Source organism: Oncorhynchus masou, chromosome 11 (assembly GCF_036934945.1).
Source record: "Oncorhynchus masou masou isolate Uvic2021 chromosome 11, UVic_Omas_1.1, whole genome shotgun sequence".
Classification (NCBI taxonomy): domain Eukaryota; kingdom Metazoa; phylum Chordata; class Actinopteri; order Salmoniformes; family Salmonidae; genus Oncorhynchus; species Oncorhynchus masou.
In genome coordinates, this window is record NC_088222.1 from 15,397,294 (window position 1) to 15,422,615 (window position 25,322).

Consider the following 25,322-nt stretch of genomic DNA (forward strand, 5'->3'; position numbering starts at 1 on the left):
CTGGTGAGCCAGGACTTTCTTTTGGGTAATAGCAGTCAATCACAGATCAGATCAAGCTACAAGGCAGTTTGCAGGCCCTGTAGTACATTACATAATGCTCACTCACATCCTGGTCTCACATGCTGCGAAGGAAGATACAAGTCATTCAGTTCTTTCTTCTTCAAAAGATACACACAATTTGTCTTCAATAGCCCTAGATGGGCACAAGTTATCTATCCATATTCTTGATTCACTTAGGTCAGACCTAGACTGGATGTTAGAGTTGTGTATAGGTGGCAGGGAAGTCAGGCGCAGGAGAAACAAACTGAGTGTAATGGAGATATTTAATAACAATGAACGAAACATCCTCCAAACACTAAATGTAACAAATAACAAAAACGTGTACGAGGCCCCGACGCACACTAATACAAAAATATATACAACACTGAAATACAAATAATCTCTGACAAAGACATGAGGGGAAACAGAGGGTTAAATACACAACAGGTAATGAATGGGATTGAAACCAGGTGTGTAGGAAGACAAAACCAATGGAAAATGAAAAAATGGATCAATGATGGCTAGAAGACCGGTGACGTCGACCGCCGAGCACCGCCCGAACAAGGAGAGGCAACTGGACCAAAGTTATTTGTTCATATTCCTGATTCACTTTGGTCATTCACAAAGTTTCTGCATCGAGTTTGGTTCATATTCAGGCGTATTTTATTAGGAATTAACTTCTGGCATTTTGTATTACTGTAGATCCACCAGTAGATGGGCACATTATCTATCGGGGCCAATATCAAACACAAAAAACAAGCTCTAGTACGTTAGTTTATTATTTGGGACACGTCTTTCCCTGTGGAGGTTGGTGCTGCACGTGTTTAACTCTACAGAAGCTTCTAGCTGCTCTACTTCCTGTGGCAGTTGGTGTAAATGTTATGCCACGTGTCCCAAATGGCATCCTATTCCCTATATAGTGCTCTACGTTTGACCAGAGCCTATGGGGCATTATATAGGCAATAGGATGCCATTTAGGAAGCACACATAGTCAACTACATTGTGCTAGCTGGCCACAAGCCCAATCTGTCTCTCACTCTCTCTCAATCTGGCCAATTCATTCCCTGCCAAAGGAACAAGCTAATTAAAACAGGGACTGAAGCACCCCTACAATGTCACTACATGGAGTTAGCACATTAGGTTGGGTGTGCTGCTACAGTTCTGCTCTTCAATCTGTCTGGAGAGCTGAAAGACTATAGGCCCCATGGGTCAATATACTGTGGAACCAAGTTGTGCAGAATGGAACACAAGAACAGAACTGGTGTTTAGTTTGGATTGAGGATGACTGTTAGTGTTCCATGCCATAGTTCCAGTTCACAAACAAGCATGTTATTGGCCTCATTAGACTATTATTTATGCTGAATGCAGCATGGTCTGAATTTTTTAATACATCCAGAAGACATATAGTGAATTGTATTGAACTCAGTCTGGAGTTCAGTCCAGCGCCTTAGCCATACTCTATTTCTAGTTGTTGTTTGTGAAGGTGATGCATCATCTTCATCCGTATTCATTCTCCACTTCCATCATCTGGACTTATTTCAGCAAAATGTGAAATGGGACACAGTAGAGGGGAGGGGAGGGGAAGGGAAGGGAGGGATGCAGAGGAGGAGAGGAGAGGAGAGGAGAGGAGGGGAAGGGAAGGGAAGGGAGGGAAGCGGAGGAGGAGAGGAGAGGAGAGGAGAGGAGAGGAGAGGAGAGGAGAGGAGAGGAGAGGAGAGGAGAGGAGAGGAGAGGAGAGGAGAGGAGAGGAGAGGAGAGGGTGGCCTGTCTCACTCTATTGCCTGTAGCTCCTGCCAAGGATCTGTCTTTTATCAATACTGATTAAACACTTCTGATGGGTTCTGAGGCCACTGACCCTCCTTGAGAAGAATACTTTGGAATGAGTTAATGATTTCATCCCAACCCTATTCCCTATTTAGTGCACTAATTTTGACCAAAGCCCTATGGGTTTTCAGGACACACACAATATATCATCATTTTCTAAGATAGTACTATTGGTATTGCCCTCGGGTAGCTTCTGGTCTCTGGTTCAGGAGTGGCTGAAAAAGCATACCATTAATCTAAAATTGACTCTAGAAATAGTGTTGTTGGGAGATCTGGAGAGATCTGGTAAGTCAATCGCTAATATATTATTACTCTTAGAAAAAGTATTTATCTTTTTAAATTATATGTTAAACATCACAGCATAGTTAAAAGATATATGGCGCATAAAAATCCAAAGGGGGTGGTCAGCAGAGATAGGTGAGGGTTGGAATGTGTAACTGGAGATGAGTGGAAGGTTACCCTGGTGCCTGGTCACTTTACCCTGCCTCCATGTACATATCTACCTCAAATATCTCGTACCTCTGCACATTGATGTGGTACTCCCTGTATATAGATCTATTCTTGTGTCTTTACTTTGATTCCACTTGTGTGACGATTGTGTTTGTATTTTGAAACACTGCATCGTAAACAAGCATTTCACATTAAAGTCTACACCGGATGTATTTTGCCATTTGACAATTTTGTCATTTATTTGATTTGTCGATGTGCCCTTGAGCGGGGCACTTGACCCGGGTTGCTCCTGTTGGTCATTCTGGATGGGAACATCTGCTAAATGTCAAAAATGTCATGTAAATGTTGAGCGAAGGAGAATACACTGCAGGTGTATTGTATGTTTTATAATTCAATAAAAATAGAAAAAAAAGTACTATTATGTAGCAGCGTAGAGAATCTAGCTTTTAGTACATATATTATGTCTCTAAAAAAATAAATAAAGCAATACCTTAGGATGTAAGTATTGTTGTCTTTTTTACGTGGGATTTCTATGGTTTAGAGCGCAGGTGTTAAACTCATTCCATGGAGGGCTGAGTGTCTGCGGGGTTTTGCTCGATCATGTACTTGATTGATGAATTAAGGTCACTAATTCATACGGAACTCCCCACACCTGGATGTCTAGGTCTTAATTGAAAGGAAAATCAAAAAACCTGCAGACACTATGACCTCCTTGAAATAAGTTTGACACCCCTGGTTTAGAGATAGAGAAATGAGCTATGGTACCTGTAAGTCTGTTTTGCAAAGGTGGCTCTAACACGAGGAAAGGTGAGTTTATTGTCGAGGTTCAGTGGATGTGTGCCGCACAGCTATTCAGCATTAACCTCCAGTTTCCTCCACCGCACCATGATGTCTGTGCATGGCTGAACACAGAGTCAGTCAGAGATGTGGCGAAAGGCAGTGAAATGCCTAACTTTGAACACCATTTTTTTTTAAATAGTTTTTTCAAACACTGTTCTTTCTGTCAAGTAGTTTTCAACGAGTCTCATGTCATTAGTGATGATCAACTCAGCTTTTACTCCTCTGCTCTCTTTTTGGAGTGCACTTCTCACCCTCAAACACTATAATTGAAATGCTTTTCACACTGAATACTCAACAAACAACCTCACGTACACTCAGGGAGATAGTGATTGTAGGTTGGTCACGATGAGAGTGTGTGCGAACTACTAATGAGAGGTTTGCAAGCTGTATGATTAACATAATACAAAAATCCTCATCAAAGTTAGTTTAGATATCTGTTTTTGCATGGGGCTCAGGGGTGCGTGCTGGAGGTATGGAGGTCATTTTGTGCCAACAAACTCTTTCTGATCTTTCTTATATCTCCTAGATATAGGACAGACACTTCAAAACCTTATTCATTGTGATTTCTCCTAGATATAGGACAGACACTTCAAAACCTTATTCCTTGTGATTTCTCCTAGATATAGGACAGACACTTCAAAACCTTATTCCTTGTGATTTCTCCTAGATATGGGACAGACACTTCAAAACCGTATTCCTTGTGATTTCTCCTAGATTCAAGACAGACACTTCAAAACTGTATTCATTGTGATTTCTCCTAGATATGGGACAGACACTTCAAAACCTTATTCCTTGTGATTTCTCCTAGATATAGGACAGGCGCTTCAAAACCTTATTCCTTGTGATTTCTCCTAGATATAGGACAGGCACTTCAAAACCTTATTCCCTGTGATTTCTCCTAGATATAGGACAGACGCTTCAAAACCGTATTCCTTGTGATTTCTCCTAGATATGGGACAGGCACTTCAAAACCTTATTCCCTGTGATTTCTCCTAGATATAGGACAGGCGCTTCAAAACCTTATTCCTTGTGATTTCTCCTAGATATAGGACAGACACTTCAAAACCGTATTCCTTGTGATCTCTCCTAGATATGGGACAGGCACTTCAAAACCTTATTCCTTGTGATTTCTCCTAGATATGGGACAGGCACTTCAAAACCTTATTCCCTGTGATTTCTCCTAGATATAGGACAGGCGCTTCAAAACCTTATTCCTTGTGATTTCTCCTAGATATAGGACAGGCGCTTCAAAACCGTATTCCTTGTGATTTCTCCTAAATATGGGACAAGCACTTCAAAACCTTATTCCTTGTGATTTCTCCTAGCTATAGGACAGGCACTTCAAAACCTTATTCCTTGTGATTTCTCTTAAATATAGGACAGGCACTTGAAAACCGTATTCCTTGTGATTTCTCCTAGATATGGGACAGGCACTTCAAAACCGTATTCCTTGTGATTTCTCCTAAATATGGGACAAGCACTTCAAAACCTTATTCCTTGTGATCTCTTCTAGATATAGGACAGACGCTTTAAAACCTTATTCCCTGTGATTTCTCCTAGATATGGGACAGGCGCTTCAAAACCTTATTCCTTGTGATTTCTCCTAGATATAGGACAGGCACTTCAAAACCGTATTCCCTTTGATCTCTTCTAGATATAGGACAGACGCTTCAAAACCTTATTCCCTGTGATCTCTTCTAGATATAGGACAGACACTTTAAAACCTTATTCCCTGTGATCTCTTCTAGATATGGGACAGACGCTTTAAAACCTTATTCCATGTGATCTCTTCTAGATATGGGACAGATGCTTCAAAACCTTATTCCCTGTGATCTCTTCTAGATATAGGACAGGCACTTCAAAACCTTATTCCCTGTGATCTCTTCTAGATATAGGACAGACGCTTTAAAACCTTATTCCTCATGATTTCTTTTTTGACTCTCTGATTTGCCATTCATGAATGTGTTATTCAATGCATTTCTATGGGCTATAGTAGTAAAGGCCAAAATTCAGTATGTTATCAAATAATGTTTTCATTATTTTTGGGGATACCTACAGGTGTCCTACAATTCTAAATTAAATAGCTAAATGATCCATGGTATGACCAATTTAAAACACACCTAAAACAAGCATTAAAGCTTATTTGCCCCTAGCACGGTTCTGTAATATTTGTTTCTTATTGTTCTGTTAATGTCATAAGAGATAAGCCAATTGTATCTCTGTGTGTGTGTGTGCATTTGTTTGCTTGTGCATGTAATCACGCACCCCCAGCATGTGTGTGAGCATTTGGTCATATGCGTACGTGCATGCCAATGTGTATGCGTGTGTGCGGGTTTTTAATGCAATCTAAACCTCCAGTCATAACAGTCATAATCATAAAAGTGTGTGGAGCATGAACAGGTCTCTGAGAGGCTCTGGATCTAAACAACATGAGTCACCAGCTCGTTTTATTACTGAGGTGGTTCTAACAGATATAACTGCAATACAATACCCAATCTGACATCATCAGGGCAAAAATGCTTGATCACAGGGGGGCCATGTTAGAGGTGGTCAATGATTATCTTCTCTTCTCATCTAGTGAAAGTACTGCAAAGTGCAGCTCCTATTTGAATAGTATGACATGGTCCTTAGTGGTAATCCTTGACACATGGGCTTCTTCATTGTGACAAGAACACCCTACTTTTGCAGTGTTTGACTCTTTTGAGTTGATCTCGTATGGTTGAAATATTTTCCTAATTTGGTTTATCAATACTTTGGTTTTACAACATATTACAGTTGAGTTCAAGTCACTCTGTAACATGTTTTGAGATATTGTTTTGGTCTTTGTGTTTTTATCTCTTCCAAAAAAGTCAGAGCACACATTAGTAGTGTTGGAACATAACAGTGTAGTTATTTTAATAAGCATTGTGTAGTTATTTTACAGTGATGTCATTAGAATGTGTGTCGATGGTGTTTCTATCGTGGCTTACAATATTGTGTCAACTCACTTTAAGCATTATTCCTCCTTGATAATGTTTTTTGGGGGTACTATGCTGAGTTACTACTAGTCCAGAGCTCAAAGACTAATCCTTTGCTTTGTGTTTCATGTTTGCTTGATAGACAGCTGTGATGGCCCACTGGTGTCCAACCTGCCCCAATCCTCCTTCAGAAGCTCCTCACAGTTATCCAACAGCCATGGGCCCGGCTTTGCTAAAGTCAACAGGAGAGATGGTGAGTACTGGACTTTTGATACATACACTATTGAAAAATAAATGGCTCCAAAAGGGGTCTTTAGCTGTCCCCATAGGAGAACCCTTTTTGATTCCAGGTAGAAACCTTGTGGGTTCCAAGTAGAGCCCTCTGTGGAAAATTGTTCTTCATGGAAGAACCATTTTAGGTTCAAGATAGAAAAAAGGTGCTAAGAGTGTACCATTCTGCTGCAGTAGTTCTGAGGAAACAGGTTGTGTAGTCCCAATGGCTTTTTGCAATGCTTCACACACATTGACCTCATCCATTCCCCATTTCAAGTTGGAGTAAAGGATGGGAAAAATACTAAGGCATTGTTTGGCTTGAGAAAAGAGTCTGATATGGACACTGTATTGATTGTAGTATCCCCCACTGTTATTGGGAGGCTGTGTTCCAGCCGTACTCTGTGGTGTTGAGGCTCAGCTGATTATTGCGGAGAGGGAGAATAGGGTTGGGTTCCCCACAGGACTGTGCATAAAGAACATCATAGGCAGGATTCAGCAGCAGTAGCGCAGGATCCAGATGATTTACTTTGAGAGAGAGAGAGAGATGCTGTTGTTACCACATCCCTTCAGAGTAGCGTACCCAGCTGGTCACCCACTGTAGGTAGATATTGGAGTTCTACATCACAAGCTCCAATGCAAGGTCGCCCACCATTACCATCTGAATGGCAATTCATCCAAACCAAAAAAATCAAGAGGGGATTGGATGGTATGCTGGATGCTGATATAGGGTTTGCTTGCCTTGCTGACAGGGAAATGCTATCACGGTGGTTCTTTGTTTGAATGTTTTAAAACGGGGAGAGTTTATCTATTTTGTTTCTAGTTTGAAAGCAGAAAATCATTTGGGAAAAGCAGGGATTTTTAGAAGCCACATAAGAGGGTCTGTGTGAATGATTTATTTTTGGACTGTGAGTCCAAAGCAAACAGCTTGTTGGATGCTGCTTCCATGCTGTCTTTGATGGCTGTAGCAGTAAGCACACAGGTTTTTCACTATTCCCATCTGAATTGATCTGGGTGGATCGATAGGTGTCTAAAACTCTATGGTATCATCTGTTTGGTATATTTCTCTGTGTTTGATCATGATGAAGCAGTGTCAGTCAGGTTACTTGTTTTAGATATCAGTTAATGTCTGCACCAGAGGTAGAAGATTGCTTAAAACCCTTTACACATGTGGGATTTGGCCTATATGGATTGTGCTAAATTAAAATGTTTTTCTTACAGAAGAAATATGTATAAAGCATATGCATAACCATGGTAGCAATTAAAAAGGGAACAGTTTGGACATTATGGGGAAATGATCAGACCAAATATGAGGACACAACAGTTCACCTGACACAAGACTGAATCCAAACATTGCACTGTTGATTTAGTGTGTTGTACATTTACTGTACTTTTTGCCACATTGGTTGATAATGAAATCTTAAAATACTCCGGATACATTCGGTAACATGATAAGAATATTCCTAGAACATGTAGCGTATGTGCAACATATGACAAAAAAAGTTTGAGTCAAAGTTTGAGTGTGCAGTTCCTAAGTCATTTCAATCCACTTTTATGACTCAAAGAAAATTCAACTACTGTATAAGGTGTTTTTTCTTTTAGCTCTTCTAGCTGTGCCGTTGAGAAACTAGAGCAAACACAATTGTAGTTGTTTTGGTTGGAACACAGCCCTGCATCACACAATTACTGTTGTTGTTTACGCAATCCAAAAATGGTCCCAAATAAAATTCAATCTGGGTGAGGTGAGCATCATTTGAAAGCTTGTTCTGTTGCCAACATTACTAGCTAAGATATAAAATATGATATTACAGTGTTAGACTTTCACAAGGCAATTCAGAGAAACAGATCATTTTGGTACGCATATAATTAAGTAATGAGTGCATTCAGGTGTGTGTGCCTCAGCAACATTCTCTCTTAATTTACAGCTTTTCCCTCACTCAGACAACATCAAATTTGCAAAAATTGCCCAATTAGCAGGAGGGATTTGGTAAACTTCTTGTCATTCAAGGTGCTCAAGTTCAGAGCGGCTGTCAGTCAAAACCCATACAGAGTTGTGAAGTACAGAGCCAGAGCTCAGAGTTCATGTATAGCATGTTACTGTACAGCAACTGCATACCAATTTAGCCATTTATCACTGACCAAATCAGACATTTTCAACCTGTGTACAGGTACGAGTGTATAGGATTAAATTACATTACAATCAGAAAGCTCCATAATTGGAACCAGATTTCTGGCTGTAATGATGTAATTGCAACCAGCTTTGCTCTGTGGGTGAACATTTCTAGTGATGGAGTACAGAACTGTAATTGATTGTTTACAGGACACTGCAAAGATGCCTCTCAAAAACCTCTCTTCTATTTGACCTTTGACTGATTTCAAGCTCACTCTCTGTCCTTTCTGTGAATGGAAGAGGATCTAACAACATGGCATCCCAGAGGGTTGACGGTGATGCTGCATAATTTATCCTACGAAGACGAGAATACGGTGACTCTCAAATTGCTTTTTTTTTTACATGGCAGGGCACGAGACGACATAATCCCAGCTGTTCTAAGAAGAAATCTATGAATAAATGAATGAAACCATCTAATTTACAAATCTGCCTGCACATGTTAACACTTAGCATCCTCTAGCTAGTGTTTCTCAGAGGATATTCACATTACTGATTCAATTTACTGACAAAATGAACAGTGGTAACTATCAAAAGCTTTAATACAGATGTAGAATCTTAACTTGATCACTCTTTTAAGCTTCTAAAGATAGTAATTTCCACTTTGAAATTTCAGACTTGATATGCTCTATCGAAAAATGTATCAACCACTACAAAAATGTTAATTAATTATAATCCACATAGTAATTCGCATTTGCTGTTGCTGCATGATTATTTTCCTGCTGTAGCAAACTTGTTCAAATTAAGATCTGTTCAGTCCTGCTGGTATTGTATCTTCTCACCAGGCTTGTTTACTGAGAATGGTATTTCGTGATCTGACAACTAAGTTGATTGAAATAGTGAATTAAATATTGCCGTTTATCGATTGTAATCAGAAAGCAGCAACATGAGAACAGGTGATACAGGTGGTGATATGATTGTATACAATGTATAGTCAGTAAAGTCATTGTATAAGAACATCAAAATCAAAATGGCACATTGTCTGATCCTTGCAAGTTATATTGTTTGTCCTCAGACTGTCCGGAGAGTTAGATGGTCATCTACAGAGATCCTATTATGTAATTCTATGGGTTCACCCCTCTAGTCAGTCTGGAATTAGAATGCTTTTCAGACCCCACCATTCTACACATTCTGTCGACACATGCTGTGATCAGATATGTGACCATGTCCATGTAATCCAATGTGGAGAAACATGAAAGACCCATTGAGATCCAGTCAAGGTCTGGTTAAACCACCTGCCTAGGGGTACAATAATGCATTATGGAAAACCAGGTTTTGAACCATTATGGTAGGCCATATTCTGAAGTATTATGGTATCCCGGGTTGTGAAGCATTATGGTAGCCCGGTTTTAGAAGCATTATGGTAGCCCAGGTACTGAAGCATTATGGTAGGCCGGGTTGAGAAGCATTATGGTAGCCCGGGTTGAGAAGCATTATGGTAGCCCGGGTTGTGAAGCATTACGGTATCCCGGGATGTGAAGCATTATGGTAGGCCGGATTGTGAAGCATTATGGTAGGCCGGGTTGTGAAGCATTATGGTAGGCCGGGTTGTGAAGCATTATGGTAACCCGGGTTGTGAAGCATTATGGTATCCCGGGTTGTGAAGCATTATGGTATCCCGGGTTGTGAAGCATTATGGTATCCCGGGTTGTGAAGCATTATGGTAGGCCGGGTTGTGAAGCATTATGGTAGGCCGGGTTGTGAAGCATTATGGTAGGCCGGGTTGTGAAGCATTATGGTAACCCGGGTTGTGAAGCATTATGGTATCCCGGGTTGTGAAGCATTATGGTAACCCGGGTTGTGAAGCATTATGGTATCCCGGGTTGTGCAGCATTATGGTAGGCCGGGTTGTGAAGCATTATGGTATCCCGGGTTGTGAAGCATTATGGTAGGCCGGGTTGTGAAGCATTATGGTATCCCGGGTTCAGAAGCATTATGGTATCCCGGGTTGTGAAGCATTATGGTAGGCCGGGTTGTGAAGCATTACGGTATCCCGGGTTGTGCAGCATTATGGTAGGCCGGGTTGTGCAGCATTATGGTAGGCCGGGTTGTGAAGCATTATGGTAGGCCGGGTTGTGAACACACTAACTTTTATTTTCTCTTTTACGCTCCCTTGTTCTATCCTCCAATGAAACAAAATGAGTTTACTTAATTCAACCCTGTTTCTCTCTCTCTCTCACTTCTTCTTTCACTATCCCCCTTCTTTTTAATAACCTATTACACCCTCTCTTCTTTCTAGTTATCTTTCTCTTTTTCACTTTCTTATTCCCACCCTCTATCACCATTTACTGTCTCTGACACTGAGGTATCCCTTTGAATACACAAAACTGTGTTTGATTCTAATTATGAGTTACTCTGTCTCATTTTCGATTGTGGAGGAGCAATTCGGACAACTTCCATTCATCCCTTTGCTAAATGTTAATATCAGTATTTAACATTTAAATGGTTTCTCTTTTCATTTTTGTGATACTGACAGTTATACAATTATATTGAAATATGCTTTGAAATTACAATTTGGCTGGCTAATTCCTTTTCTTGAAGTGAAATTCAACTAAGTGGAGACCATTCATTGAAATGAACTCTATAAAGAACTTTTGGCTAATCACATATTGATCTATTTGTTCCACTGTCCTCTGGTTTCATGGTCTGATTTGTCTCTCCATGTCTTTGGAGAGAACTAGTGGCCATTTTGGTCTAGTGAACATTTACCTGAACTGGCAGCTCAGCCAGATGCCAGCTTGGAATGTCCTATCAGAAAGTCCTCCCAAATTCCGGTGCTTTCCCTCTGATCCGCCATGTTATTCATATGGCCATTATTAGACGGTTGGTGTCACTCAAAGCCCCACACTCTAAACAGGTCTCTATTCCTTATTCATTCACTAGCAAGTGGAAAAACAGTACACTATTGATGAGTGAGTAGTCCGTTCATTAGACACGCATCTGCTCTTTGCTGGAAATCTGGTATGACTCGCCAAAGTCGTGTCGACCACAATTTCCCAATCTCCCATCTAAAATAGACAGGGCAACACATGGTAGTCCAGGCAAGAATGATTTACAGTTACATCCAGAATTATTGGCACCCTTGTTAAATAGTGTTAAATACTGGGGCTGCAGTGTAGCCTAGTGGTTAGAGTGTTGGACTAGTAAACCGAAAGGTTGCGAGATCAAATCCCTGAGCTGACAAGGTACAAATCTGTTGTTCTGCCCCTGAACAAGGCAGTTAACACACTGTTCCTAGGCCATCATTGAGAATAAGAATTTGTTCTTAAATGACTTGCCTAGATAAAAAAAAGGTTCATCTGCCTCACCTAAACTCCATTCTTGTGGGAAACTGCTATAGACCAAGTGCTAACAGTCAGTATCTGAATAATATGTGTGAAATGCTGGATGGTATATTTTTGGGGTGCTTTCATCAAGCTGCCCACTCAAGAAAAAGCTTCAAACTGTGACCAGTGCATGAAACCTGGTTCAGGTTATTAGTCAACCTACCAGGGTAGTTACAAACAGTACAAGAATGAAATCATCAACACGTGAGTCTTTATTAATGCGGCAGAAATTTGCTTTAAAGTAGTATCCAAATCATCGTATGTAGTGATCACAATATGTGTGATCAGGCTGGGTCTAATATACTGTATAAGAGGTCATACAGTATAGTTCTATAGTGATTCTTATGTAGATGATGTAAAGAATATTTGCTGCTCTGTGGTGTGAATTGAGGAGAAACCAGACACTGGTCTTGACACATTTATGAAATTGCTTATTCCAGTTACTAATAAGCATGCACCCATTAAGAAAATGACTGTAAAAACTGTTAAATCCCCTTGGATTAATGAGGAATTGAAAAATGTTATGCTTTAGAGGTATGAGGCAAAAGGTATGGCAAATAAGTCTGGCAGCACAACCGATTGGCAAACATACAGCAAATTGAGAGACCATGTGACTAAACTGAATAAAAATAAGAAACTACACTATGAAAGAAAGATGAATTATGGTAAAATAAAACTTTGGTCTTTGTTTTGCGAAAAGTGCAAATCAATCCCAGAACAACAGCAAAGGACCTTGTGAAGATGCTGGAGGAAACAGGTACAAACATATCTATATCCACAGTAAAACAAGTTCTATATTGACATAACCTGAAAGGCCACTCAGCAAGTAAGAAGCCACTGCTCCAAAAACCACCATAAAAAAGCCAGACTACGGTTTGCAAATGCACATGGGGACAAAGATCGTACTTTTTGGAGTAGTGTCCTCTGGTCTGAGGAAACAAAACTAGAACTGTTTGGCCATAATGACCATCGTTATGTTTGGAGGAAAAAAGGGGGACGCTTGCAAGCCGAAGAACACCATCCCAACCGTGAAGCACGGGGTGGCAGCATCATGTTGTGGGGGTGCTTTGCTGCAGGAGGGACTGGTGCACTTCACAAAATAGATGGCATCATGAGGTGGGAAATTATGTGGATATAATTAAGAAACATCTCAAGACATCAGTCAGGAAGTTAAAGCTTGGTCACAAATGAGTCTTCCACATGGACAATGACCCCAAGCATACTTCCAAAGTTGTGGCAAAATGGCTTAAGGGCAACAAAGTCAAGGTATTGGAGTGGCCATCACTAAGCCCTGACCTCAATCCTATAGAAAATTCGTGGGCAGAATTGAAAAAGTGTGTGCGAGCAAGGAGGCCTTCAAACCTGACTCAGTTACAACAGCTCTGTCAAGAGGAATGGGCCAAAATTCACCTGACTTATTGTGGGGAAGCTTGTGGAAGGCTACCCAAAACGTTTGATCCAAGTTAAACAATTTAAAGGTAATGCTACCAAATACTAATTGAATTTATGTAAACTTCTGACCCACTGGGAATGTGATTAAAGAAACAAAAGCTGAAATAAATCATTCTCTCTACTATTATTCTGACATTTCACATTCTTAAAATAAAGTGGTGATCCTAACTGACCGAGGACAGGGAATTTTTACTAGGATTTAAATGTCAGGAAGTGTGAAACTGAGTTTAATTGTATTTGGCTAAGGTATATGTAATCTTCCGACTTCAACTGTACATATGAGATGAGTAACGCAAGATATGTAAACATTATTAGTGGCTAGTGAACCATTTATTAAGTGGCCAATAATTTCAGTCTGTGTAGGCTGCAGCCTCTCTGTTTGTGATGGCTGTTTGACAGTCTGATGGCCTAGAGATAGAAGGTGTTTTTCAGTCTCTCGGTCCCAGCTTTGATGCACCTATACTAACTTTGTCTTCTGGATGGTAGCGGGGTGAACAGGCAGTGGCGCGGGTGGTTGTTGTCCTTGATTATATTTTTGGCCTTCAAGTGCTGTAGGTGTCCTGATGTACCTTGTCAGCTCGGGGGTTTGAACATGCAATCTTCCGGTTACTAGTCCAACGCTCTAACCACTAGGCTACCCTGCCGCCTCAGGCTGCCCTGTTGCTCTGATATTCAATAGTTCTTCCCAACTGTGTGTAATAACACTTAAGATTTTCTGGGTTAACAATGTATGAAATAATACCCAAGTCCATGAAATACTGCAGAGTTTCCTAAGGACTAGAAGCGAGGCAGCCCTTTCTGTCGGCGTCATCTTATCTGTTTAACACTATACATGTCAACTACTACAGCGACTGAAATGACTGCAACAATTAACAAAGTTCGTTTCAGAATGGGTACCAAGGAATAAGTTAGTCCTAAATATTAAAAAAACTAAAAGCATTTTATTTGGGACAACTAATTCACTAATCCCTAACCTCAACTACATTTTATAATGAATAATGTGAAAATTGAGCAAATTGAGGTGACTAAACTGCCTGCAGTAACCCTGGATTGTAAACTATCATGGTCAAAACATGTAGATACAACATTAGCTAAGATGGGGAAAAGTCTGTCCACAATAAAGCGCTGCTCTGCCTTCTTAACAACACTATCAACAAGGCAGGTCCTACGGGCCCTAGTTTTGTCTCACCTGGACTACTTTTCAGTCGTGTGGTCAGGTGCCACAAAGGATGTAGGAAAATTACAAGTGGCTCAGAACAGAGCAGCACAGCTGGCCCTTAAATGTACACTGGTACAGTACCTAACATTAATGATATGCATGTCAATCTCTCATGGCTCAAAGTGTAGGAGAGATTTACTTCATCACTACTTGTTTTTGTAAGAAGTGTTGACAAGCTGAATGCACTGAGCTGTCTGTTTTAAAGAGGTTTAACACTACTAGCACACAGCTTTGACACCCATGCATACCATACAAGACATGTCACTAGATTTCCCTTCACAATCCCCAAGTCCAGAACAGACTATGGTGCTCAGTGCTACATAGTGTAGAGCCATGACTACATGGAACTCTATTCTACATCAGGTAACAGATGCAAACACTGCACACACCTACATTGTAATATTGTTCTATGGTGGTATTATACATTTTGTATTGTAGATATGTAATGGTGTTTTATATTTTGTTTTAAATATAATATATAGTGGGGCAAAAAAGTATTTAGTCAGCCACCAATTGTGCAAGTTCTCCCACTTAAAAAGATGAGAGAGGCCTGTAATTTTCATCATAGGTACACTTCAACTATGACAGACAAAATGAGAAAAGAACATCCAGAAAATTACATTGTAGGATTTTTAATGAATTTATTTGCAGATTATTGTGGAAAATAAGTATTTGGTCACCTACAAACAAGCAAGATTGCTGGCTCTCACAGACCTGTAACTTCTGCTTTAAGAGGCTCCTCTGTCCTCCACTTGTTACCTGTATTAATGGCACCTGTTTGAACTTGTTATCAGTATAAAAGACACCTGTCCACAACCTCAAACAGTCACACTCCAAACTCCACTATGGCCAAGACCAAAGAGCTGTCAAAGGACACCAGAAACAAAATTGTAGACCTGCACCAGGCTGGGAAGACTGAATCTGCAATAGGTAAGCAGCTTGGTTTGAAGAAATCAACTGTGGGATCAATTATTAGGAAATGGAAGACATACAAGACCACTGATAATCTCCCTCGATCTGGGGTTCCATGCAAGATCTCACCCCGAGTGGATCTTCCAGCAAGTCAATGACCCCAAGCACACATCAACATCCACAAAGAAAACGGTTAATTGACCACAAAATCAACATTATCAATGGCCATCTCAGTCTCGAGATTTGAACAGGGCAGTCCACAAGCACAGACCGAAGGACATCAAGGATCTGGAAAGATTCTGTATGGAGGAATGGTCTAAGATCCCTCCCAATGTGTTCTCCAATCTCAGTAAACATGATACAAGTGCCTTTACCCTCGCAAGGGGAGGGTGGACAAAATATTGAACTAGGTGCCAATAATATTTAAAATATATATATATATTTGTTAACCAAAAGTTATTAATTAATTAATTGTTGGACACGAAAGTCTTTAAAAACACCAGAAACATGTTTCAACGTATTAATAAATATATTTGTGGTCATATAGAGGACGGCAGGTAGCCTAGAGGTTAGAGCGTTTGACTAGTAAACGAAAGGTTGTAAGATCAAATCCCTGAGCTGACAAGGTAAAAATCTGTCGTTCTGCCCCTGAACAAGGCAGTTAACCCACTGTTCCCAGGCCATCATTGAAAATAAGAAATTCTTCTTAACTGACTTGCCTAGTTAAATAACACTTAGAAAAAAATACATGTAAGCAAGGTGGAAATTGTGTTTTAGTCAAGTATTACATCTGTTTGGGCTTCTTGTGGATACATTTACAGTCTACAAATGATGTTATAATTATGTTCCAGCCTCCTGTCCATCCGCTCAAGAAGAAAAGGGTCCTGCGGCTCAATCTAGTGGATGATACCTGGAATAGGGTGCCATTTTGGATGCACCCCATGACAGGAAGAGGAGAAAAGTCTGAGTGATTTTATCTTCCTGGTTGGAAGGCCTTTCATACACAATATGACCAAATCTAAAGACAGAGGGTAGAGATTTATTGGAACAGAGAGTAAAGGGATTATTCAATTTAGAAACCCTACAGCTACATTGGTGACTCGTGATGGAATTCACCACTGATCTGTGAAGAAAAGAAAAGTTGTATTTTGTAGAACCTTTGAAAATGAAAGTGTTTGCAGTACTGTGTGATTCCACTCAGTGTGGTAACCAACCATGGCTCTCTCTGTGGGGCACTTCTGACAAGGCAAAGCTGGTTGAAATCATAACATAATTTTAACCAGTTTACAAGGTTGTGATGACATTATTTCAACTGGGTAGTAGATATGCTGGGTAGAAGATATGGCATTAGAGAAATTTACCACAATTTGTCACTGAAAAAAACACAAAAAAACTGTTGCCTACGAAAAACTCATAGTCAGTGTTGATTATGGACAAGTGATTAGATGCCACTGATAATGTTAATATTTTCAGACTTTTAGTCAGATACAGTGCCTTCAGAAAATATTCATACCAGTTGACTTATTCCAAATGTTGTTCTGTTACAGCCTGAATTAAAAATGGTTTAAATATATTTGTTTTCTCACCCATCTACACACAATACCCCTAATAACAAAGTGAAAACGTGTTTTTAGACATTTTTGCAAATTTATTGAAAATCAAATGCAGAAATATCAAATGTAAATAAGTATTCACACCCCTGAATCAATACTTTGGCGGTGATTGCAGCTTTGAGTCGTCTTGGGTATGTCTCTATCAGCTTTGCACAGCTGGATTTGTTTTTTTTCTCCCATTCTTTTATGCAGATTTTCTGAAGCATTGTTAAAACCTCTTGAGGCCATGGGTTCCCCTACAGGAACTCCACCCCCCCCCCCCCCATTCAGCTGAAACGGTGGAGCAGGGAATGCAAAAATATTCTTAGAAATATTTAACCTCCACACATTAACAAGTCCAATACCTCAAATGAAAGATAAACACCTTGTTCATCTACCCAGCGTGTCAGATTTTTAAAATGTTTTACGGCGAAAACACAACATATATTTATGTTAGACCACCACCAAAACAAAGAAAAAATGTAGCCATTTTGTACAGCAAAAGATAAAATGACAAAAGCAGGATAAAAAAAATCAATCACTAACCTCTTGAAAATCTTCATCAGATGACAGTCATGTTACACAGTACATTTATGTTTTGTTCGATAATATGCATTTTATATCCATAAATCTCGGTTTACATTGACGCCATGTAAAGAAAATTCTCCAAAATATCCGGAGGAATTATAGAAAGCTACGCCAGATAACAGAAATACTCATCATAAACTTTGACTGAAGTTACATGTTCTACATATAATTAAAAAGATACACTGGTTCTTAATGCAACCGCTGTGTCACATTTTTTTTAACGTTACGGAAAAAGCCTAACATTGCAATAATCTGAGACGGCGCTCAGACGTAACAATATTTCTCCGCCATGTTAGAGTCAACAGAAATACAAAATTACAACATAAATATTCCCTTACCTTTGATGATCTTCCATCAGAATGTAGTGCAAGGAGTCCTAGTTCAACAATAAATCGTTTGGTTTCATAATGTTCAATTCTAGTGTCCAAGTAGCAGCATTTGCTACCACTTTCAGCTCAAATGCCCAAAAAATGACTTCTGGTCCAGGATAACTTTGCATCAAAACTTCCAAATTACATATTACAGGTCGACGAAACTGGTCAAACTAAGTGCAGAATCAATCTTCAGGATGTTATAATCATATAGATCCAATAGCATTCCAACCGGACCATTCATTTTCATCTGGGGCTGATTGGAACAGCCGAAGCACTCAAACGCAAGCGCGCCTCAACAAAATGGAAATTGTTTGCGACACTTACTACTTTCCTTCCCATTAGATCAAAGTTCACAGCAAATGCTCCATTACACTTTCTACTGAATGAGGACATCTAGTGGAAGACATAGGAAGTGTTTCCAGATCCATAACTTGTTGGGAAGGGAGGGGGCGATGACGTCAAAGTTGCCCCAACTTTCAGGATTCCAAAACTAGTTTGGAAGATTGCCTGCCCTGTGAGTTCTGTTATACTCATAGACATAATTCAAACGGTTTTAGAAACTTCAGAGTCGTTTCTATCCAATAATAATAATAATATGCATATATTAGCAATTTAGGACAGATTTTGATGCAGTTCACTAATGGGCACACAATTCATCCAAAGGAGAAATACTGCCCCCTATCTCTAACAGGTTTTAAGTTAGATGTGGGGTGGTGGTGAACAGTGATGTTCAAGTCTATCCACAGATTTGCAATGGGATTTAAGTCTGGCTTTGGCTGTGCCGCTCAAGTACTTTCCCATTGTTGTTCTGAAGCCATTCCAGCGTTGCTTTGGCTGTATGCTTGGGGTCATTGTGCTGTTGGAACGGTAACCTTTGCCCTAGTCTAAGGTAATTTGCCACTGAAGCAGGTTCTGATTAAGGATTTGCCTGTATTTGGCTCCAGATCATTGTTCCCTCTATCCTTACCAGTCTCCCAGTCCCTGCCGCTGAAAAGCATCCCCATAGCATGATGCTGCCACCCTTATGCTTCAAGGTAGGGATGGTGTTAGACGGGTGAAGAGCTGTCCCTGGTTTTCTCCAGACAGTGTTTTACATTCATGCCAAAGAGCTACATTTGTCTGATCAGACCACAGAATATTTAGCCTTATCTCAGGGTCTTTCATGTTTCTTTTTCCAGGCACGCTGTCATGTGCCTTTTTCTCAGGGTAGGCTTCCATCTGGACACTCTCCCTTAAAGCCCAGATTGGTGAAGTGCTGTTGTCCTTGTGGCAGGTTCTCCCATCTCAGCCAAGGAACTCTGTAGTTCTGTCAAAGTGGTCATTAGGTTTTTGGTCACCTCCCTGGTCAAGGTCCTTCTTGCCCGGTTGCTCAGTTTGGTCGGACAGCCAGCTCTAGGCAGAATCTGGGTAGTTAGATATTTTTTTCAATTTCCCAATGATGGAGACCACTGTGCTCTTGGAAACTTTCAACAATCTATAAATCAATTTGGAATGTCATAGCAAAGGCATGTGGATAATTGTGCAAATGAGATCTCTCTATTTCATTTTAAATACATTTGCAAAAGTTTCTAAAAACATGTTGTCACTTTCTCATTATGGGGTATTGTGTGTAGGCGAGTGATTTAAAAAAATGATTTTTTAATCCATTTTGAATTCATGCTGTAACACCAACAAATGTGGAATAAGTTAAGGAATATGAATGTCTGAATACACTGTATATGATGTGTTTATTTGAATGGGCAGCAGCACAGCGGTGGTATAATGACCATGTTCCTGACCCTACATTAACCCTAATAACCATGCACAGTGGGAAAAGAAGCAGCCCTGTTCGTTCCAGTCAGGGACTAAAGAGAAGATCAGAGGAGATTTCCTTGATTTGAACAGACAGCATTGCAGACAGAGAGGGAGAACACAATAGGAATCCAGGGATATGTCCCAAATGGCATCATATTCCCTATCTAGTGCACTACCTTTGAGCCCTGGTCCATTGATTGCACTAAATATGGAATAGGGTTCCATTTGGAACGCAGCCCCATACAGGCCTTCCCAGCAACCATTAGCAGCCATTAGCCTTCCCGTGGTAGCTAATAATTGCCCATTTTCAAGACAGAATAAAAATATGAATGTATTAATTGCTTGAAAAAAAACACCCCTTTATTCTGTCTCTGGTGTGCATCCCAAATGGCACCCTCTTATTATAGTGCTTTACTTTTTTCCCTATGTCGTGCACTACTTTTGACCAAGGCCAGAGTCTTCAGAGCTGGATACCCTCCTGGTATTGTGAATTCTGCTCCTCTTTGTCTCCCCTACATGCTCTCTCTGCTCTCTATTCCATCACCAGTAATGAACAAAGGTCAACGTGTTCGCTCTCCCTCTCATCGTTGTGTCAATGGCAATGTCTGTCTGCTACTAAAGTTAAGTACTTATTAAACCAGGCCTTTCACTGCCTCGTGTCCTAAATGCCAACTATTACGGGGAGCTTGTTGCCTTAACCCGGACCAGACCAGACAGTAGTGTGAGTACAACCAACAGACGGTTATATAAACGGTAAAGTAGGAATATTAAGGGTGGAGAATCAGTGGAATCTGGTCCCTAAGTCCCTGTGGGGTTCCTGAAGACTATTTGCGTCAGCTTAGTTAGATGACATCAACTTGGTACCAAATGTTAAATAGTCTTTAACCTCGGTGTCTTTGTGTTGGGTACTTAAAAGGCTCTGTGTGTTCTCTCTCTGTATAGAGTAAGGCATGCTGCAGCTTATTGGGGTGTTTCTATTGGCAGCTCTTGTCATTTCTGTGCTAGGCCCTCTAGCTGTCTTGTGTTCTGTCTTTGTGCCGACCCTGCTGGAAGCCTGGGCACCTCCTCTAGACAGCTCTGCTCTCGTTCTGTCCATCTGGCGTCCGGGGCTCTGAGGCTGCACTTTGGCCCGACTCAGCACTTTATGCTTCCCTTCTCTCACAGACATTAGCACACTTCTCATCCTGTCATACCTCTTTTCTCATGGCGGCGTCTCCATTCTACAGAGTGCCATTTCATCACTTCTCCTCATGTCTCTATCCGACTGGCTTCCCTCTCTCCCATTCTCCTCATGTCTCTATCCGACTGGCTTCCCTCTCTCCCTCCTCCTCATGTCTCTATCCGACTGGCTTCCCTCTCTCCCTCCTCCTCATGTCTCTATCCGACTGGCTTCCCTCTCTCCCTCCTCCTCATGTCTCTATCCGACTGGCTTCCCTCTCTCCCTCCTCCTCATGTCTCTATCCGACTGGCTTCCCTCTCTCCCTACTCCTCATGTCTCTATCCGACTGGCTTCCCTCTCTCCCTCCTCCTCATGTCTCTATCCGACTGGCTTCCCTCTCTCCCTCCTCCTCATGTCTCTATCCGACTGGCTTCCCTCTCTCCCTCCTCCTCATGTCTCTATCCGGCTGGCTTCCCTCTCTCCCTCCTCCTCATGTCTCTATCCGACTGGCTTCCCTCTCTCCCTCCTCCTCATGTCTCTATCCGACTGGCTTCCCTCTCTCCCTCCTCCTCATGTCTCTATCCGACTGGCTTCCCTCTCTCCCTCCTCCTCATGTCTCTATCCGACTGGCTTCCCTCTCTCCCTCCTCCTCATGTCTCTATCCGGCTGGCTTCCCTCTCTCCCTCCTCCTCATGTCTCTATCCGGCTGGCTTCCCTCTCTCCCTCCTCCTCATGTCTCTATCCGACTGGCTTCCCTCTCTCCCTCCTCCTCATGTCTCTATCCGACTGGCTTCCCTCTCTCCCTCCTCCTCATGTCTCTATCCGGCTGGCTTCCCTCTCTCCCTCCTCCTCATGTCTCTATCCGACTGGCTTCCCTCTCTCCCTCCTCCTCATGTCTCTATCCGGCTGGCTTCCCTCTCTCCCTCCTCCTCATGTCTCTATCCGGCTGGCTTCCCTCTCTCCCTCCTCCTCATGTCTCTATCCGGCTGGCTTCCCTCTCTCCCTCCTCCTCATGTCTCTATCCGGCTGGCTTCCCTCTCTCCCTCCTCCTCATGTCTCTATCCTGCTGGCTTCCCTCTCTCCCTCCTCCTCATGTCTCTATCCGGCTGGCTTCCCTCTCTCCCTCCTCCTCATGTCTCTATCCGACTGGCTTCCCTCTCTCCCTCCTCCTCATGTCTCTATCCGTCTGGCTTCCCTCTCTCCCTCCTCCTCATGTCTCTATCCGACTGGCTTCCCTCTCTCCCTCCTCCTCATGTCTCTATCCGGCTGGCTTCCCTCTCTCCCTCCTCCTCATGTCTCTATCCGGCTGGCTTCCCTCTCTCCCTCCTCCTCATGTCTCTATCCGGCTGGCTTCCCTCTCTCCCTCCTCCTCATGTCTCTATCCGACTGGCTTCCCTCTCTCCCTCCTCCTCATGTCTCTATCCGACTGGCTTCCCTCTCTCCCTCCTCCTCATGTCTCTATCCGGCTGGCTTCCCTCTCTCCCTCCTCCTCATGTCTCTATCCGACTGGCTTCCCTCTCTCCCTCCTCCTCATGTCTCTATCCGGCTGGCTTCCCTCTCTCCCTCCTCCTGGGTCTTGCAGAAGCCAAATGCCTGTTCCTGTTCCACAACCTGTTGTGATGTTTCATGGAATAGGTCACTCTTTTGATCAGATTGCTCTATTTTTCTTCTATCTACATTAACATGAACGTTTGGTAATTCACCAGACGCTCTTTTCTAAAGCCACTTAGTCGGTACATTCAACTAAGGTAGGTAAGACAACCATCATATATCACAGTCATTGCAAGTAAAATCTTCCCCGCAAAAAGCAGCTAATGGTACTGCACTTGACAAGTGTCTGTTTAGGGGATTGACTATATAAACTACTGCAGTCATGACCATGTAGAGCTCCAGTTTGAGTGGTTACTTTAATGTGAGAGACTTGGACACTTTCTGCACATTTTAACTAGTTGCATGATCGAAACTGCTCTTCTTTATCATACAATGGAGAGTGACTCCTGCTCACAAAATGGCCCTGAATGTCAATGACACATTTCTCAAGTATTACTGTGTGCACAGTAACTGCTGGCGGATCATGCATCCTCGTTTTGCCACCAGTTCTGTAATGGATGTAGATGTTTTCAGGTTAGGTCTTGCAGTGCAAGGCTGCTTCATTCCCACTGAGGTTATGCACTCTACTGCTTCATTCCCATTGATGATATGCACTATACTGCTTCATTCCCACTGAGGATATACACTGTACTGCTTCATTCCCATTGATGATATGCACTATACTGCTTCATTCCCACTGAGGATATACACTGTACTGCTTCATTCCCACTGAGGTTATGCACTCTACTGCTTCATTCCCACTGAGGTTATGCACTCTACTGCTTCATTCCCACTGAGGATATACACTGTACTGCTTTATTCCCACTGAGGATATACACTGTACTGCTTCATTCCCACTGAGGTTATGCACTCTACTGCTTCATTCCCACTGAGGATATACACTGTACTGCTTCAATCCCACTGAGGATATACACTGTACTGCTTCATTCCCACTGAGGTTATGCACTCTTCTGCTTCATTCCCACTGAGGATATACACTGTACTGCTTCAATCCCACTGAGGATATACACTGTACTGCTTCATTCCCACTGAGGTTATGCACTCTACTGCTTCATTCCCATTGATGATATGCACTATACTGCTTCATTCCCACTGAGGATATACACTGTACTGCTTCATTCCCACTGAGGATATACACTGTACTGCTTCATTCCCACTGAGGATATACACTGTACTGCTTCATTCCCACTGAGGATATACACTGTACTGCTTCATTCCCACTGAGGTTATGCACTCTACTGCTTCATTCCCACTGAGGATATACACTGTACTGCTTCAATCCCACTGAGGATATACACTGCACTGCTTCATTCCCACTGAGGTTATGCACTCTACTGCTTCATTCCCATTGATGATATACACTGTACTGCTTCATTCCCACTGAGGATATACACTGTACTGCTTCATTCCCACTGAGGATATACACTGTACTGCTTCAATCCCACTGAGGATATACACTGTACTGCTTCATTCCCACTGAGGTTATGCACTCTACTGCTTCATTCCCACTGAGGATATACACTGTACTGCTTCATTCCCACTGAGGTTATGCACTATACTGCTTCATTCCCACTGAGGATATACACTGTACTGCTTCAATCCCACTGAGGATATACACTGTACTGCTTCATTCCCACTGAGGTTATACACTGTACTGCTTCATTCCCACTGAGGATATACACTGTACTGATCATGTACTGTACACTGTACTGTATGTGTACACTGATTATGTCTTACGCATGTGCTCCTCTTAAATGGTTCACGGTAACACTTTATTTTGAGAGGCACAATGCTGAGCAACAATCTATTAATAGATTATTATTATTATTAACAATAAATTACATGTTGGATAATCTCCATTGAAAATGCTCTTTAGTTCACTATTAGGCTTAATCTGTGTCAGAGAAACCTTCCCAAAGAGTTACAATATGTGGTATCTCTGTGCGGTATTTCCTGCAGGTGCTGGAGGCTGGGCTCCTGTGGAGTCTAGTAAGTACCAATGGTTGGAGGTGGACCTGGGGGAGCGGACAGAGATCACAGCCGTGGCCACGCAGGGTCGCTATGGCAGCTCAGACTGGGTCTCCTTCTTCCTCCTCATGTTCAGCGACACGGGCTGCAACTGGAAACAGTACCGCCAGGAGGACAACATCCGGGTAAGTCAGTGGGACAAAACCATAATGGCTGTGTATAAAATGGCACATATTGGCACCCTTTTCCCTGTAGAGTGTGCTACGTTTTACCAGGGCTACCCTCGGCTCCCAGGCTCACGTTGTGGCGAGGTGGAAGCTTGCGGCAGAGCCTAGACAAGGGCCCTGGTCAAATGTAGCACACTATATAGGGAGTCATTTCAGATGCAGACCAGTACACCATGTAGCCAACTCACAAATAGACTCATAAGAGTCCTTTCACTATCAATGAATAATAGATGAAACACCGGAAGGCAGGAACAGCTCAGCTTAGCTCTGTACTGTTGACTGAGGTAATTATTAGATGTAGCTGCTTTTTAGTGTTACCATCCTTGTTACTTGCTTTCTGTAATAAATAACATTCTGATCATTTTAGCTGACATGAGGAGGAGAAAATTAGAAAGATTGTCAATTAAATTAATGTATTTCACAACTACAGTACTCTCATCTACTCGCAGTTTGACTATGCATATTATAAAAAGTACTTAGCATAAAGTGTCTGCACATATTCCTAAAAACATTTTTAAGGATTTTTAAACTCCAGATGCTAGTCTTCCTAGTT

At 41.7% G+C, this 25,322-nt stretch overlaps 1 protein-coding gene across 2 annotated transcripts in view; it reads left to right on the forward strand.

Moving 5' to 3' along the window:
* cntnap3 (contactin associated protein family member 3) overlaps nucleotides 1–25,322 on the forward strand; it is a 217,379-nt gene that overhangs the window by 23,586 nt on the left and 168,471 nt on the right. For both annotated transcript variants that reach the window (XM_064977502.1, XM_064977503.1), the window contains exons 2-3: nucleotides 6,253–6,363; nucleotides 24,534–24,727. In XM_064977502.1, coding sequence (XP_064833574.1) covers nucleotides 6,253–6,363; nucleotides 24,534–24,727 — 305 coding nt within the window. The remainder of the gene's footprint in view (nucleotides 1–6,252; nucleotides 6,364–24,533; nucleotides 24,728–25,322) is intronic.